Source organism: Coturnix japonica, chromosome 1 (genome assembly GCF_054131305.1).
Source record: "Coturnix japonica strain WE chromosome 1, WE-NBRP24, whole genome shotgun sequence".
NCBI lineage: Eukaryota > Metazoa > Chordata > Aves > Galliformes > Phasianidae > Coturnix > Coturnix japonica.
In genome coordinates, this window is record NC_140663.1 from 166,119,719 (window position 1) to 166,136,502 (window position 16,784).

Consider the following 16,784-nt stretch of genomic DNA (forward strand, 5'->3'; position numbering starts at 1 on the left):
GGTTCTCACACCTTTGCAGCTTTTGATCTTCTCCCCCATCCCTGAAGGTGTTTAAGGCCTGGTTCAATGGGGCTCTGGGCAGCATGATTTAGTACTTGGACTAGTGGTTGGCAGCCCTGCCTGCAGCAGGGGGGGTGGAACTTGATGATGCTTGAGGTCCCTTCCAACCTGAGGCATTCTAATTCTATGGGTTACACCACAAGAGACCTTTTGTCAACCACATAAGGCACAAAGGGTTCGAGGTGATGACAGACTGAAGTGTGCAGTGTGTTAGACCAAATCTATAGAAGTTTCAGCTGTTTGCTTCTAATTCACAGGCTCCTGTGCCTGCCATGGGGCTCACTTCCCTGCATGTTAGAGACGGTGCTTGTTAGTGGTTGCTTTTGCTTTTGCTGTTTGCTCCACTCCTTATCATCTTGCCTTTCTGTGCCTGGGAACATTCTGATAACAGCTGTGGTCAGGAGCCTGGCCTGGCAGCTGGCCAAGGCATTGCCCTGCTCCTGTGCTGCTGTACTGGACACGGAACTCCAGACTGATCTCAAGTCAAGGGTCTGTGACCCATGGACAAGTCCACATGGGAGCATGTACACCCCAACACATCGCTGGCCACGGATAAGTTCACTGTGGACTGTGTACATACCAAAGTGTCTGCAGCCATGGAGATAGCCATGCTGCAGCAATGTCTGTGGGGTGAGGCCATGCCAGGTTACCTTGAAGCCTCTGTGTCTGTGAGTAATACAACAGAACAGTCTGAAGGGACCTCTGAGGGGTCTGTGCCCAATGGACAAGGCCTTTCCAGAGTCACACCTCAAAATGAATGTATCTGTGGATAAGTCCATGCCTCTGAAGAGGTTGTGGTCTGTCGGTAAACCCACACCAGAACGGGCAGACCTCAAAACACCTGTGAATAACTCCATGATACAGTAGGTAGATATCTGAAGGGACGGTGGCTCATGGATTAGGCCTTGCTAGAATAGGTATACCTCTAGGGGACTTTGGCCAACAGAGAAGCACAGGTTGGAGCAGAGGTGAAGGGAGGAGTTCATTGCAGTGTTAAACCCTATGGCCTGGTCCAAAAGGACAAGGGGTGGAGATGGTAATGTCTGTAGCTTTAGTCTGTTGGAACCCATGACTTTTGTATTTCATGTGCTGCCCTCCTGGTGAGGAGCTGGGGGTACATCAGGAGCTGGGAGGGACAGAACCAGAACAGTGGACGCAAACTGACCAAAGGTATATCCTGTACTGTATGGCATCACTCTGAGCAGTAGAAGCTGGGGTAAAGGACAAGGAAGGAGAGTATGTTGGGATTGGGTCACAACAGTGACAGAGTGTTCTGTTTAAAATTACGATGACATCAGAAAGTGTATCATCCACTCAGAGCTTTCAAATGTCACTTCAGTACATGGGAATTCACTGACTTCCAAAAGTCGGCATTAAAAGAGCAACTTCTGCTTTGTGTACAAAATAAAGCCCTGATTCCTGGAGGGACAAGAGCCATATGCCTGAGTTCCCGGTGCAGCAATGGGGAACTGATCTGTGGTTTGAAACTACATACCGAATTGCCAACAGAAATGCTCTTCACAAACTGATCAAGCCATAAACCTCCCTCCCTCCTCTGCTGGTTGTGCTCATTCATAAGGACCACTACAGACTGAGTCTGAGTCTGCTGCCCAAAGTTCGGTGTTACATGTTATAGTCCAAAAGGGGACTCAAGTTGTTTTTTGAACAAAGCTTTGGGGGAATTTTTATTTATTTATTTATTTATTTATTTATTTATTTATTTATTTATTTATTTTTAATCCTAATAGAAACATTTTGGGGCCAGAAACTCAGAGTGTCAGCCAGAGAGGCTGCTCAGTGCCAGCTAATGTGTTACCATTGTTGTAATGGTAGTTGAGCACAAACAATGGAAAAGATCGGTACCTCAACTGTAACCCAAGGAGCTTTTTGATTGGTCTCAGAAGTTACATCTTGATAACTGAACCAGGTAAGACCAGAATACTTCCTCAAACTACACCAAGGTCAGAAGTACCCTGTGAGGAAGACATACAGCCTTCATCCCCACGACCACTGGGACGACCACCAGGAGGCACCATAGAAGCAATAATTAGGGGTGCAGGTCAGGGCATAAAGTGGGCGTGGAATATTGTAAAGAATCCCTTGAAGTAAGTGTAATAACCACTCCTTTTCATGGAAATATTGTGCATATGCATGTATTTGTTCTATACACAATGATGCTTACCTGCTTTCAGTGTGCAGGTTAGGAGAGGCTACCCCCCCTGCAGCCAGCGTGTGTGTGCAGCACCGAATAAACACAGCTGCTTTATAACTGCTTCATGGTTATAAACTTTGATTCCGATAGTCAATAGATAGATAGTCATGAGACTGAATTTGTCGTTCGCAGAGAATAAGACGTTTACAAAAGACAAAATCACCTGATCTGAGATTCAAGGTGCTGTCCTCTAATCAGACTTTGCTAATAGTGCAGACCTAACTGCCAAGGGCTGGCAGGGAGGAGGTTCATGTGTCTCAATATCAAGCATTTTCAAGCCTTGCTTGGAGAAGGCTCAGGGGAGACCTCATTATGGCCTTCCAGTATTCGAAAGGCATGTATAAAAAGGAAGGGGAAAAGCTGTTTACAAGGGTGGATAGTGATAGGACAAGGGGATTGGTCTTAAACTGAGACAGGGGAGGTTTAGGTTAGATATTAGAAGGATGGTTTGCATTAAAAAAAGCACTGCCAGCAGGAATGGGGAAGTGATTGTCCCCCTGTACACAGCACTGGTGAGGCCACACCTCGATGACTGTGTCCAGTTTGGGACTCTCACTGCAAGAAAGACATTGAGGCCCTGGAGTGTGTTCCAAAAACTGCAACAAAACTGGTGAGGGGTCTGGAGCACAGGCCTTATGAAGAGCGGCTGAAGGAGCTGGGAATGTTCAGTCTGTAGAAGAGGAGGCTCAGGGGAGACCTTATTGCTCTCTAGAACTACCTGAAGGGAGGTTGTATTGAGCTGGAGTCCAGCCTCTTCTCTTGTGTAACAGTGAAAGGACTAGAGGGAATGGCTTCAAGCTGCACTGGGGGACGCTCAGGCTGGACATTTGGAAATACTACTCTGACTGTGTTGTCAGGCAGTGCAATGGGCTGCCCAGGAACTTGGTGGAGGCACCAGGCCTGGAGGTGTTCAAGGAACGTTTAGATGTTGTGTAGAGGGACATGTTCTAGTGAGGACTATTGATGATAGGTGGATGAATGGACTGGGTGATCTTGTGGGTGTTTTCTAACCTTGGTGTTTCTGTGATTCTATGAAGTTTTTCACACTGAGGGTGGTGACGCACTGGAACAGGTTGCCAAAGGACGCTGTGGATGCCTCAACCCTGGAGGCACTCAAGGCCAGGCTGGATGTGGCTCTGGGCAGCCTGGTCACGTGGTTGGCATCCCTGCATGTAGCAGGGGATTGAAACTTGATGATCATTGAGGTCCTTCTCGACCCAGGCCATTCTATGATTCTGTGATTCTATTAAAGGAAATGAAAAAAAAGCCAGAAAAAAAATAATAAAAGACCTGTGGAAATTAAGCACAGATTAGTCAAGTAGCTTCCTTCCTTTTCTTTTAAAACCATAAGAATAACAAACCAAACAGAAAACAAATCCAAGAGTTGTGTTCACAGAATCACATAATGACTGAAGTTAGAAGACACACCTAGAGGTCATCTAGCCCAACCCCCTGCTTAAGAAGGGCTAAAAGGTTGGCATTAAATTAATTTCATGGGAGCAATGGAATATGTGCACAAAGGAAGGACAACTAGTGTTGTCTGCTGGACTCATGCAGGACCTCTGACATGCTCCCAGACCACACCATCATCTCTCAAATGGAGAGATACAGATTTGAAGGCTGAACTGTTAGGTGGGTAAAGAATAGGTTGGATGGCTGTAGCCAGAGACAATGGCTCTATGTTCAGGTGGAGGCCAGTGATGAGTGGTGGTCCCCCAGAGCGCTGTTCTGGGACCAGTGCTCTTCACCATCTTTACCAACAGAGACAGGTGACTGCGTGTACCCTTAGCAGCTTTGCTGATGACACCTAGCTGAGTGTTGCAGTTGACACAATAGAAGGGAAGGGTGCCATCTGGAGGGACATGAACAGACTCAAAACGTGGATACACAAGAACCTTATGAAGTTTAACCAGGCCAAGTGAAAGGTGTTGCACTTTGGTGGAGGCAATCCCAGGTATGTGTCCAAACCGAGAGAATAACTCGTTGAGAGCAGCCTTGGAGATGAGCCAGCAGTGCACTCCTGCAGCCTGGAAGGCAAACGATATGCTGGGCTGCATCAGAAGGGGGGTGGCCAGCAGGGAGAGGGAGGTGATTGTCCCTCTCTACTCTGCCCTCATGAGATCCTAACCGGAGTACTGTGTCTGGGCCTGGGGCACACAATACAGGAAGGCTGTGGAGCTGTTGGGCTGGGTCCAGAGGAGAGCCACAAAGATGAATGAAGGACTGAAGCACCTCCCTGATGAAGTTGAGTAGGATGGGCGTATTTAGCTTGGAGAAGTGAAGGCTCTGGGGAGACCTCGTTGCAGCCTTCTTTACAAGCAGGAGAGCTACCTTCTTTTTAGACCAGAAGGAAGTGATATGACAAGGCTTTAAACTAAGAGGGAAGAAATCTAGATTAGGCGTTAGGAAGAATTTTATTACTCAGAGAGTGGTGGGGCATGGGCACAGGTTGCCCAGAGAAGCTGTGAATGCCTCATCTCTGGAGACATTCAAGGCCAGGTTGGAATGGACCCTGGGCAGCCTGATCTAGTGGACAGCAACCCTGCCCATGGCAGGGGGATCGGAACTAGATCTTTAAGGTCCCCTTCAACCGAAGCCATTCTGTGACTATGATGTAATGCTCTACAATTTCCCTGAAGTGCTTTAAATCTTATGGAGCTATGATATTTTTAAAAATTATTTTATTCGTATGGGACTCTTATTTATTCCCTTGCCTCTTTAGTCACGGAGCTGGGCCGGACTGTCTGGCTGTCAGTGGTTTTGTGGGGGCAGTACTTCAGCATTACTGCCAGAAGTAGGTACATTAGCAAGTTCATTGTATCTCCTTTATGTTTGCTCCTTCAGTTTTTCTCTGATAAAGAAACTGAGCTCAATTTCTGCTGATGTAATTCAAGTTAACTTTCATTAGTTTTGGTGAGAGCAGAGCTGTAATGACAGTGTTTGTGTGTGTATGTATCTAGCACATACTGCTAGGTTTGGGAGTAAAAAGAGGTGGGCAGTGGGCAGCTGGAGGATTTCAGGTTCCTGTTGGCACTGCTGACATAAGGTCTTGGCATCCGACATCAAGAGAGATTCCAGAGGGCCCATGTTTAAAGAGCAGCTGGTGACAGAAGGTAGGGAGATACTGCAGTGAAGTGAGTCGGTGCTGTTTCTCTGTCCTCTTGCATCAGAGGTGTCTGATTGCGTGTCTTTTACCTATTGATGCGTGCTCAGGGAAGTGCTGAGATCCAGCTCAGTGTGCTGTAGCTCAGCAGAGGACCCCTTGCAGTCACTGCAGTCATGCTGGGTGTGAACACCATCCTAGAGCTGGGTGTGGAGGTGAGCAAGGTGGCCCAGTACTGCCTAAGCCAGGCTGGGTGTAGTGCAGCCAGTTGTGCAAAATAAGCTTAATATGGCAATCAAGCTGAATACATATGCCAAGAGCCAGTGTTAATTGTAAGCCTGTGGTTGGATCTTCACTGGCCAGTCCTCCTGGAAGTGCTTGCATAAAGATATCTGCCCTGCTCCTTATGCATGGCATATAAGCTTTGTGATTTTTTATCCTCAATGCACTAACAGTGTACCTGGAGTATTCATCTCCCAGTTTAGAAAGTAGACAAATCAGAGCTATTTTGGGTTAATTTTTTTTAATTTTTTTTTAAATTTGTTGTTGTTTTCTGATTGTTGTTGTTGATATTCCACATTGTTATTCTTGTTTTCTGATTGTTGTTGTTGATACTCCACATTGTTATTGTTGTTTTCTGATTTTTGTTGTTGATATTCCAAATCATAAGATCACATAAATCAGTGGCATAGAGTTTATGTTTGGTTCTGTGGACTGCTTTTCCTGGTGCCCACTAGTCTCTTGCCTTTAGTCATGGGGCTGTGCTGGACTGGCCCGTACACCATAACCACTTCTTGTTCTTCCCTCTCTCTTCTTTTGGTCTTTTTTCCCAGGCCTGCTGCCTCCTGTCACGGACACAGGTGTAGAGAGAACTCCGTGACAAGTCCATTGGGATGGCTGCTGGGGACAGGAGTCGGCACGTGGCTGTGGTACGTGGCTGCTCCTGCAGTGTCTTCAGGGCTGGTTCCGGGAGTGGCGTCGTGCCCGAGATGGTCGCCGCTGTCTGGGGCTGCCGCTGTGGCTTCCTCCAGCCTCACTTTGGGAATTGGAAGCCCGACGATCCAGTGGGGAACGGCTTCGTTCCTGGGGCTGCCCTCGCTGCAGGAGACTGGAACGCCGTCTTTGGGAAGCCCTGGAATCCCTGGAGGCCCTCCGTGTCTCCTGTGTGGCAGAGCTCTGGGTGCTGCTCTCAGCACCTGGGGTTGGACTAACTCTGCTGCCACGGCGTCCTTGGGACTGGCTTGAGGGATTTGAAGCCAGACTTTGTACGGAGGACTGGCTTTGCCTGCGGCTTGTGGTGCTCTGCCTTCTACTGTTTCCAGCCCTTGCTGACCTCTGGCTGGCAGAGCTGCGCTTGCTGTTCTCAGCACCCGAGTCTGCAGAACATCTGCTGCCACGAGATCTTCTGCGTGGACTCGAGGAATTTGAGGCACGACGCTCTAGCGGAGAGCGGCTTCTTGTCCGGCCTGTGCCCTGCTGCCTGGACTGCCGTCTGCACTCAGCCGCTGGGGAGCTGCTGGAGTGCCCCACTTCCTGCTCGCTGGTGGATCCGTGGGTGCTGCTCTCAGCGTCTGGAGCAGGAGTATGGCTGCTCCCTTGGTAATGCCATTCTTGGTGCTGGCTGGATATGCTCACGCGCTTTTTCTTTTGTCCTGTCCTGGGCTGGCTGGACAGGCTGCTGCGCTTAGGCATCTGCGGACTCTGAGATGACTCCAATGCTGCCTGGCTGGTGGACTCAGATTCCTGGTTGTCAGGAGCTGGGGAGCTATCTGATGGCCCCTCCTCCTCCTGGCTGGCAGTGCTGGGACCAGCAGGCTGTGACTCGGCACTGGAGGCTGTAAGGAGAGGCAGGAAGGTGAACAGGATGTCCCCATGGTGGGAGAGGTTCCCATCCCTCCTAGGGCAGAGGAACTCTGGCAAAGCCGCACTGAGGACCCACTGCCAGGCCTTGCCTGGCCCCAAGCCAGCAGTACACGGCTGTTTGCCTCTTACCTGCGTCCGCGGCAGCACAGATGTCACACTCCCAGCTGATTGTGCTGTCGCTCAAGGAGGCACACTTTCTGTGGGTGCCTTGCACAGCACAGGAGGTGCAAAGGAGCAGCTCCCAGGGCCTGGGGGTAAAAAAAAAATAATGAGGCTGAAGTTGTAAGGACAAAATGAGGCGAGCCAGCGAGTGCCGGGTACAGCTCAGGGGCTTAGTCCTTGCTACCCCCAGCCTGTGGTGAGGCTGAGATCCCACACAGGGCTGCTGAGGTAACTCACCCCTCTTCCTCTGCTTGTTTCCTGCCCTCTGTGTGTTGACATTCATCCACATCGCAGCAGCTGTGAGGCGCGTGCAGCACTTCATAGCTCTCCTGGTCCTCCCATGTTGGTCTTCTGCCAGAGAAGAGAGGGAAAGTGGTGAGTCCTCTGTGCCCAAGGCATAGGGCAGATCACAGGCATACCTGCTTTTCTACCACAAGCCCATTCCCAGCTTCTCCATGAAGCTGAGGACAACACTTACGGCACAGCAAAGGGCCATCTGGGCCTGCTGGGGGCAATCGAGTGGCAGGCACAGCACTCGTGCTTCAGTATCTAGAGAGCTGGGATGAAGGCACCAACCTGGCTGGGATTTGGATCCCGAGGATGTGCATTTCCGTCCGGAATCGCACCCTGTCTCTGCAAACGGGACATCGGAAGCGCAGAATGCCAGCGCTTATGGCATATCCCTGCAGCAGTAACACAAAAAGCAAGAGTGTGAGCGGGGCCTGGCGCCGCTGAGCACCTGCTGTGAGTGCAGAGCAAGGGGAGGGCTCCTACCTGAATGCAGCTCCGGTGGAACCAGGCCTGTAAGCACACCCTGCACACCATGGTGTGGTAGGAGTTTTGGTCCCCCACGGGCTCCAGGCAGATGACACAGCATGTGTCTGGCTCTGGAGCTGCCTCCACTATCTGCTGAGGCCGGTGATCACAGCAGAAGGATCTGGGGGAAGATGGAGAGGATGGGTAAGCTGAGAAGTGCTGAGAGGATCACACAAAAGAGTTGGCTGCGTGCTTTGGCTCTGGAAAGCAGCCCTGCACGTTCCTCCCATGCTTGGCTGTTGCTGACAGCCCTTACCTGTGGTTCCCGAAGAAGTGTGTGACACATTCTCCATCCGTAGCACAGGGCAGATGAAAGCTGTGTTCACAGTCTGTCTCTGCGCAGCAGATGGAGGCCCCCTTCTCTCCACAAACGAAGCAGTGCTGGAAAGAGCAACAGCAGCACTCATTAGAACCAGGCTCAGGGCCTCTGAGGCCAACACGGTGCCTCTGGGCAGGGCACAGAATGCAGGCACTGCTGGGTCATGCTCTGCAGACCCGCCTGGCACACCAGTTTAATCTGCTGGAGCAGAACTTTGTCCTGGTGCTAGATGGAAAGACTGCCATTGTTTCCTCAGGGTCCAGGCTTAGCTTGTGCTGGCACAAGCATCCCCATTCCTTCAGATCCTCACCTTCTGCTCTGCCTCCTCGATTGTGCGTCTAATGGCATCGAGGGGGAACTTCAGAACTGCCCTCTGATTGAGAGTGAGCAGATAAAGGCTGTCGGCAAAAAACTGTGGAAGAGAAAAGAGAGGGATCTCATGAGAACAAGAAGAAAAAGTGGGAGCATCCCAGGCTGGAAGATGGAAGGAGCCCCAAGGGAACTCACCAAGCAAAACTTGTGGACACGAAGTCCGCTGTCGCCCAGTAAGGGCCCGCAGATGTCCTCATGAACATCTGCTCGGCGGCACAGCATGCAAACTGGAGAGGAGAGAGCAAACAGAAGCAGTGGTGAGTGCCAAGTGCCCCTGAGGACTGTTGCCGAGGGCCTGCACCGTGTCTGCCATGCTGGATGAGGGGCAGGGCTGGAAGATGTGAGGGGGAAAGGGCCGTGGTAGGTCGAGCAGTCGCGGCAGGCACACACAGGCCAACATGGCTGAGGAGCAGAGGGGCCGTGCCCAGCCGAGTCTGAGGAACCCCAGCCTGCCCCTGAAGGGAGCTGCATTCAGAGATACTTCACTCTCACCTTCCTCCTCCAAGTGGGAGGTCTTCTCCTTCTTTTTCGACATGGCACACGTCAACTAGGAGTGTTTGGAATCCCTGCACAGTCAGCGCTGGGCTTTCTCCTGCACACTCTCCTCTGTCAACTCTGAGAGAAAAGGAGGACGAGAGTGAGTTAGCAGCTCAGGCCCCCCAGGCCTGGGGAACCATCCTCACTGAGCAGCCTCGGGCAGCCCCTCACTCCCTGTCCTCTCTCCTCACCTCACCAAGTCAAACTGAGCCAAGGCCTGAGCCTGGCCTGGCCTAAACTGGTCCTGGCACCATAGGTCACAATGGCTTCTCCATGACACCCTTTGTGATGCAGTCACTACCACACAGAGGGGTGGGGCCATGGGCCCTCAACGCCCATACAAGATGGCGGCTGTTTTAGGCCGTGCAGTGAGGTGCCTGCTGCTGGCCATGGCGTGGGGAGGAAGGTTTGCCTCCTTCGACCTGCTGGCAACTCTCCCCTTTTTCGAGGCAGGAACAGAGCTGGCTTTGGCCAGGACTGCCGCCCTGCAGCCTCACTCGGGCACCACTGCTCTTCCACCCCGAGCCTCTTTCCAGCTTCTCCATGAAGCTGAGGCCAACGCTCACAGGTCAATAAAGGCTAGGCCTGCTGTGGGCAGGCACAGCACTTGTGTCCTCCTGTCTAAAGGGCTGGGCAGAGGGGCACCAATCTGATTTAAGGGATTCTGCAGGTATTTTTGGCCAGAAGACGAAGGCCGTGTTGTGTGTACCCCTTCTGCTCAAGGAGAAGGGAGAAATGGCAACAAGAGGCGTGGAGAAGGCTGAGGCACTCAACAAGTTCTTTGCTTCAGTCTTCCCTGGCAGTCAGACTGCCCACGTCTCGCATGTCCCTGAATCTGTAGTCAGAGTTGGAGGAACAGAATGCCTCCCACAGTGAACAAAGAGCAAGTTGAAGAGCACCTGAGGAGGCTGGATGTGTACAAAGGCCGTATTACCCAGGGCAGCAATTCCACTCTGGCTCACTGTCTCTGTTGGTAAATAGCACGGGGTCTGGATGTCAGGGCTCCTGGCACCTCTGCCTCAAATGATTTGTCATGATTGCATTTAAAGTTTGGAGCTGTTGTTGGTGGCTTTTCTTGAAAATGTGCAATAAACATTTATCATTTTAGATGAACTTGATGTTCCCCCAAGTTGCTTTGATTCTAAGAATGGTAATAAAGCAATCTTGTAATATTTCATTTTCCAAAATCAGGTCTCTCCTATACTTAAAGCATAAAAAAGATCTTCAATTCTCTTTTCCCATTTGCAATTAATTCCTCAAGAGGTACTGTGGTAAGTTGCAGCCTCCCTACATTTTTCTTTAGAGTGTGACTTTGTGAAAGAAATTTCATCCTGAATGTCAAACAAGACCAAGGGCCTGATTCTGAGTCATTAACTCTGAAATGCTTTCAGCTGGGATCAGCAGAATGGGTATCACAGATAAACTGTAGGCAGTCCTTTGATGGTAGGACCACTGATGCTCTCCTGCACAGAGGAATCTTCAGAGATATAAAGGTGACCTGGTTAAGAGAGATGAAAACTAGTAAACATCTGTTAAGTTTTCTGGTTGATTCTTTCTATTTTTTCCTTCTTGAGTGAAAAGGGACCTCAAGAGTCTTTGCAGATTAAACTGATTTGACAGCAAAGGGATGACTGTGGGATGAGAGCGTCTGGAAGAAGCAGCGTTCTTGTTTTGGCAAAAAACAGTGCATCTATGAAAAAGAATCTGTGATTCTGACACACACTGTTTTTCTTTAAAGCTAGCAGGAATATAGGAGTAAGCCCGGAAAGCAGAACAGTGGAGAAAAGAATTAGAAAAGCCTCTGGGATTGGAAGGAGGGTTGTTCTGCGGCCGTTTTTTCTTTTTTTTCTGGTGAGATCGACCTTAGTCTTGAGAATGTCTGTGAAGCTACATTTCATTCTACAGCTGCTACTGTTCTATATGCTGCTACTGTTCATCAAGCTGACGTGAGAACCACCTGTAGATGGACACAAGGGTTGGCAGTATTGCATTTTCCTGAGATAACCGGATTGTGTAGTGTCCTCTCTAAATGTGTTTTATCAAATCTGTTTTACCATGAGGCACCTGTATTTCCAAATGCTATCTGAGAAAAGTCTGGGAGCTGTAGTATCATTTTGCGAAGTTAGTGTGGAATATTGGTGCTATGACTGTCTCAATGCTTTTTTTTTTTTTTTTTTTTGGCTTGTTTTGAACTAAACTACCAGGGTTACTTGCTTCTTCCTCTTCTTAATTTGTTGTGATTCTTAGAATGCATTTCTTAGCGTTGTCCTTGTTTAGTTTTGCTCCTGATTGTGATTTTGTTGGGCTTCAGTAAGAGCGATCGTTGTGTTATGTTCTCCTGCCTTTGTAGACATTTCTGCTTTAAATTTATGTATTTATTTATTTTCCATAAGGACAAATGCTGTACAGAGAGAAGCTGTTGATCTGTGCAATTTCTTTGCTGGAAGCAGCAGTGAATCTCAGTCTGACCTAAACCTTTTGTCAGATGTGCTTAACGAGTAGGAAAATCTAGGCTTAATTTCTACTGATTGTCATTACTAACTTAAAGCAGCTTCAGCCTATGCTCCATCTCAGACATTAAACTGCTGGCGTGCTTCATAGAGAACAGCATTCACACTGAGGTGACGTTTTAAACAAAGGCCTTAAGGAAGATGAAGGTCCTCCTTTATCCAGGAGTTCTAGCATCATCTTGCAAAAGCAGCTGAGAGCTAAAGGTGGGAGGGATTGGTGATCTTGAAGAAATGCTGTTAAAGTCCTCAGGTTCCTCCCACTGAGATTTACAGATGTGGCCACAACCCTTATTCCCAGGTTGTGCTCCCCTGGATACTGGTTGTATTTTTTTAAATTATTTTATACATATGGGACTCTTATTTAATCCCTTGCCTCTTTAGTCATGGAGCTGGGCCGGACTGTCTGGCTGTCAGTGGTTTTGTGGGGGCAGTACTTCAGCATTACTGCCAGAAGTAGGTACATTAGCAAGTTCATTGTATCTCCTTTATGTTTGCTCCTTCAGTTTTTCTCTGATAAACTAAGCTCAACTTCTGCTGATGTAATTCAAGTTAACTTTCATTAGTTTTGGTGAGAGCAGAGCTGTAATGACAGTGTTTGTGTGTGTATGCATCTAGCACATACTGCTAGGTTTGGGAGTAAAAAGAGGTGGGCAGTGGGCAGCTGGAGGATTTCAGGTTCCTGTTGGCACTGCTGACATAAGGTCTTGGCATCCGACATCAAGAGAGATTCCAGAGGGCCCGTGTTTAAAGAGCAGCTGGTGACAGAAGGTAGGGAGATACTGCAGTGAAGTGAGTCAGTGCTGTTTCTCTGTCCTCTTGCATCAGAGGTGTCTGATTGTGTGTCTTTTACCTATTGATGCGTGCTCAGGGAAGTGCTGAGATCCAGCTCAGTGTGCTGTAGCTCAGCAGAGGACCCCTTGCAGTCACTGCAGTCATGCTGGGTGTGAACGCCATCCAAGAGCTGGGTGTGGAGGTGAGCAAGGTGGCTCAGTACGCACTAGGCCAGGCTGGGTGTAGTGCAGCCAGTTGTGCAAAATAAGCCTAATATGGCAATCAAGCTGAATACATATGCCAAGAGCCAGAGTTAATTGTAAGCCTGTGGTTGGATCTTCACTGGCCAGTCCTCCTGGATGTGCTGTGTGAGAATATCATATACGCTTTGTCCTTCTTCATTCTCAGTGTTCTAACAGTGTACCTGGAGTATTCATCTCCCAGTTTAGAGAGTAGACACAACACAGCTATTTTGGGTTAAATTTTTTTTTTAATTTTTTAAAAAGATTTTTGGTGTTTTCTAATTTTTGTTGTTGATATTCCACATCATTATTGTTGTTTTCCGATTTTTGTTGTTGATATTCCAAATCATAAGATCACATAATACAGTGGCATAGAGTTAATGTTTGGTTCTGTGGACTGCTTTTCCTGATGCCAATGAGTCCCTTGCCTCTTTAGTCATGGGGCCGTGCTGGACTGGCCCGTACACCATAACCACTTCTTGTTCTTCCCTCTCTCTTCTTTTGATCTTTTTTCCCAGGCCTGCTGCCTCCTGTCACGGACACAGGTGTAGAGAGAACTCCGTGACAAGTCCATTGGGATGGCTGCTGGGGACAGGAGCTGGCACATGGCTGTGGTATGTGGCCGCTCCTGCAGTGCCTTCAGGGCTGGTTCCGGTTTTGGCGTCGTGCCTGAGTTGGCCGCCGCTGTCTGGGGCTGCCGCTGTGGCTTCCTCCAGCCTCATTTTGGAAATTGGAAGCCCGACGATCCAGAGGGGAACGGCTTCGTTCCTGGGGCTGCCCTCGCTGCAGGAGTCTTCTGGGTACAGGCAGACGGGAATCCCTGGAGGCCCTCGATGTCACCTGTGTGGCAGAGCTCTGGGTGCTGCTCTGAGCACCTGGGGCTGGACTAAGTCTGCTGCCGCACAGTACTCGGGACTGGATCGATGAATTTGACGCCAGACCTTGTAGGCGGGAATGGCTTTGTCTCTGGCTTGTGCCCTGTTGTCTGTGGCATCTCGTGTTTCCAGCCCTTGGGGAATTGCTGGATGCCCACTGGCTGCCAGATGTGCGCCTGCTACTCTCAGCACCTGAGGCTGGAGCATGCCTGCTGCTCCCAGCACCTGCGTTTAGAGGAATAGACCTGTTGCCAGGAGGTCTTCTGAGCAGTCTTGGGATTTTGGAAGCACGATCCTCTAGTGGAGAGCGGCTTCTTGTCCGGCCTGTGTCCTGCTGCCTGGACTGCCATCTGCGCTCAGCCACTGCAGAGTTGCTGGAGTGCCCCACTTCCCGCTGGCTGATGGATCTGTGGGTGCTGCTCTCTGCACCTGGAGCAGGAGTATGGCTGCTCCCTTGGTGTCCTTGGTGCTGCTTGCATGTAGCCATGCGTCTTTTCCACTGTCCTCCCCTGAGCTGGCTGGACAAGATGTTGCACTTAGGCAGCTGCGGACTGTGAGATGACTGCAGTACTGCCTGGCTGGTGGATGCAGATGTGTGATTGTCAGCTGCTGGGGAGCTATAAGATGACCCCTCCGCCTCCTGGCTGGCAGTACTCAGATTAGCAAGACTGTGCGTTATCTGTTGCACGGCACAGCTCACCTTGTTTGCACATGTTGGTACACTGCAGAGAAGAGAGGAAAAGTGATGAGTCCTCACTGCCCCAGGAATACGGCAGATCTCGGGCATCCCTGCTTTTCCCTTGCAAGCCCGTACCCAGCTTCTCCATGAAGCTGAGGCCAAACCTTGTGGCACAACATAGTGTCAACTGGGACTTTTGAGGGCAATCGCGTGGCAGGCACAGCATTCGTGCCTCAGTGTCTAGAGAGCTGGGCAGAAGGCACCAACCTGGCTGGGATTTGGATCCCGAGGCGGTGCATTTCCGAGCGGAACTGCACCCTGTCTCCACAAACAGGGCATCGGAAACGAAGAATGCCAGTGTTCATTGCCTGTCTCTGCAGCAGTAACACAAAGAACCAGAGTGTGAGCGGGGACTGGCGCCGCTGAGCACCTGCTGTGAGTGCAGAGCAAGGGGAGGGCTCCTACCTGGATGCAGCTCCGGTGGAACCAGGACTTTGTGCACACCGGGCACACCATGGTGTGGTAGGACTTTTGGTCCCCCACGGGCTCCAGGCAGACCACGCAGTTTGCGTCTGGCTCTGGAGCTGCCTCTACTATCTGCTGAGGCCGGTGCTCACAGCAGAAGGACCTGGGGGAAGATGGAGGGGATGGGTAAGCTGAGAAGTGCTGAGAGGATCACACAAAAGAGTTGGCTGCATGCTTCGCTCTGGGAAGCAGCCCTGCACGTTCCTCCCTTGCTTGGCTGCTGCTGACAGCCCTTACCTGTGGTTACCGAAGAACTGTGTGACGCATTTCCCATCTGTGGCACAGGGCAGATGAAAGCTGCGTTCACAGCCTGTCTCTGCACAGCAGATGGTGGCCCCCTTCTCTCCACAAACGAAGCAGTGCTGGAAAGAGCAACAGCAGCACCCATTAGCACCAGGCTCAGGGCTCTGAGGCCAATGCGGTGCCTCTGGGCAGGGCACAGAATGCAGGCACTGCTGGGTCATGCTCTGTAGACCTCACCTTCTGCTCTGCCTCCTCGATTTTGCATCTGATGGCATCGAGGGGGAACTTCAGAACTGCCCTCTGATTGGCAGTGAGCTCATAAAGGCCATTGGCAAAATACTGTAGAAGAGAAAAGAGAGGGATCTCATGAGAACAAGAAGAAAAAGTGGGAGCATCCCAGGCTGGAAGATGGAAGGACCCCCGATGGAACTCACCAAGCAAAACTTGTGGATGCGAAGCCCGCTGTCGCCAAGTAAGGGCCCGCAGATGTCCTCATGAACACCTGCTCGGCGGCACAGCATGCAAACTGGAGAGGAGAGAGCAAATAGAAGCAGCAGTGAGTGCCAAGTGAACCTGAGGACTGTTGCTGGGGGCCTGCACCGTGTCTGCCATGCTGGATGAGGGGCAGGGCTGGAAGATGCGAGGGGGAAAGGGCCATGGTAGGCCCAGCAGTTGCGGCAGGCACACACAGGCCAACCTGGCTGAGGAGCAGAGGGGCCGTGTCCAGCACTGTACAGGGAGCTCCGTGCCCACCCCTGCCACCCTCTTAGACACAGGCAGACCCCGCAGTACCCCTCTGCCACCAGGGAGCTGCACGCAGAGATACTTCGCTCTTACCTTCCTCCTCCGAGCTGGAGGTCTCCTGATTCCAACCAGACATGGCACACGTCAACAGTGAGCGTATGGAGTTCCTGCACAGTCAGTGCTGGGCTTTCTCCTGCACACTCTCCTCTGTCAACTCTGAAGGAAAAGGAGGACAAGAGTGAGTTAGCAGCTCAGGCCCCCCAGGACTGGGGAACCATCCTCACTGAGCAGCCTCGGGCAGCCCCTCACTCCCTGTCCTCTCTCCTCACCTCACCAAGTCACACTGAGCCAAGGCCTGAGCCTGGCCTGGCCTAAACTGGTTCCGGCCCCATAGGTCACAATGGCTGCTCCGTGACACCCTTTGTGATGCAGTCACTACCACACAGAGGGGTGGGGCCGTGGGCCCTCAACACTCATACAAAATGGCGGCTGTTTTAGGCCGTGCAGTGAGGTGCCTGCTGCTGGCCATGGCGTGGGGAGGAAGGTTTGCCTCCGTTGACCTGCTGGCAACACTCCCCTTGCCAGAGGCAGGAACAGAGCTGGCTTTGGCCAGGACTGCAGCCCTGCAGCCTCACTCGGGCACCACTACTCTTCCACCCCGAGCCTGTTTCCAGCTTCTCCATGAAGCTGAGGCCAACGCTCACAGGTCAATAAAGGGCTAGGCCTGCTGTGGGCAGGCACAGCACTTGTG

At 50.9% G+C, this 16,784-nt stretch overlaps 2 protein-coding genes across 2 annotated transcripts; both read right to left on the reverse strand.

Annotated features, from left to right (window-relative positions):
• Positions 1-5,890: 5,890 nt before the first annotated feature.
• LOC116652777 (uncharacterized) lies at positions 5,891-8,008 on the reverse strand. Its single transcript, XM_085538652.1, has 4 exons — positions 7,977-8,008; positions 7,638-7,751; positions 7,368-7,486; positions 5,891-7,210 (listed from the first exon to the last, which is right to left on the reverse strand). The coding sequence occupies exons 1-4, from the start codon at positions 8,006-8,008 to the stop codon at positions 6,330-6,332; spliced, it is 1,146 nt and encodes a 381-aa protein (XP_085394778.1). The 3' UTR covers positions 5,891-6,329.
• A 5,035-nt stretch (positions 8,009-13,043) lies between these two features.
• Positions 13,044-16,307, reverse strand: LOC107308396 (uncharacterized). The gene is made up of 7 exons (XM_085556198.1): positions 16,127-16,307; positions 15,724-15,815; positions 15,527-15,628; positions 15,284-15,408; positions 14,987-15,149; positions 14,789-14,895; positions 13,044-14,564 (listed from the first exon to the last, which is right to left on the reverse strand). Exons 1-7 carry the CDS (start codon positions 16,167-16,169, stop codon positions 13,607-13,609), a joined length of 1,590 nt encoding a protein of 529 aa, XP_085412324.1. The 5' UTR covers positions 16,170-16,307; the 3' UTR covers positions 13,044-13,606.
• Between the last annotated feature and the right edge of the window lie 477 nt (positions 16,308-16,784).

Bases quoted from the DNA above. Each gene is read 5' to 3' on its own strand.
- LOC116652777 (XM_085538652.1), bottom strand. From the start codon at position 8,008: ATGCACATCCTCGGGATCCAAATCCCAGCCAG. The intron at 7,752-7,976 runs GTTGGTGCCTTC...CTTCTCTGGCAG, and splicing joins GGGATCCAAATCCCAGCCAG to AAGACCAACATGGGAGGACC. The intron at 7,211-7,367 runs GTAAGAGGCAAA...CTCTCCTTACAG, and splicing joins CTGTGCTGCCGCGGACGCAG to CCTCCAGTGCCGAGTCACAG.
- LOC107308396 (XM_085556198.1), bottom strand. From the start codon at position 16,169: ATGTCTGGTTGGAATCAGGAGACCTCCAGCTCGGAGGAGGAAG. The intron at 14,896-14,986 runs GTAGGAGCCCTC...TTACTGCTGCAG, and splicing joins TCCACCGGAGCTGCATCCAG to AGACAGGCAATGAACACTGG. The intron at 14,565-14,788 runs GTTGGTGCCTTC...TCTTCTCTGCAG, and splicing joins GGGATCCAAATCCCAGCCAG to TGTACCAACATGTGCAAACA.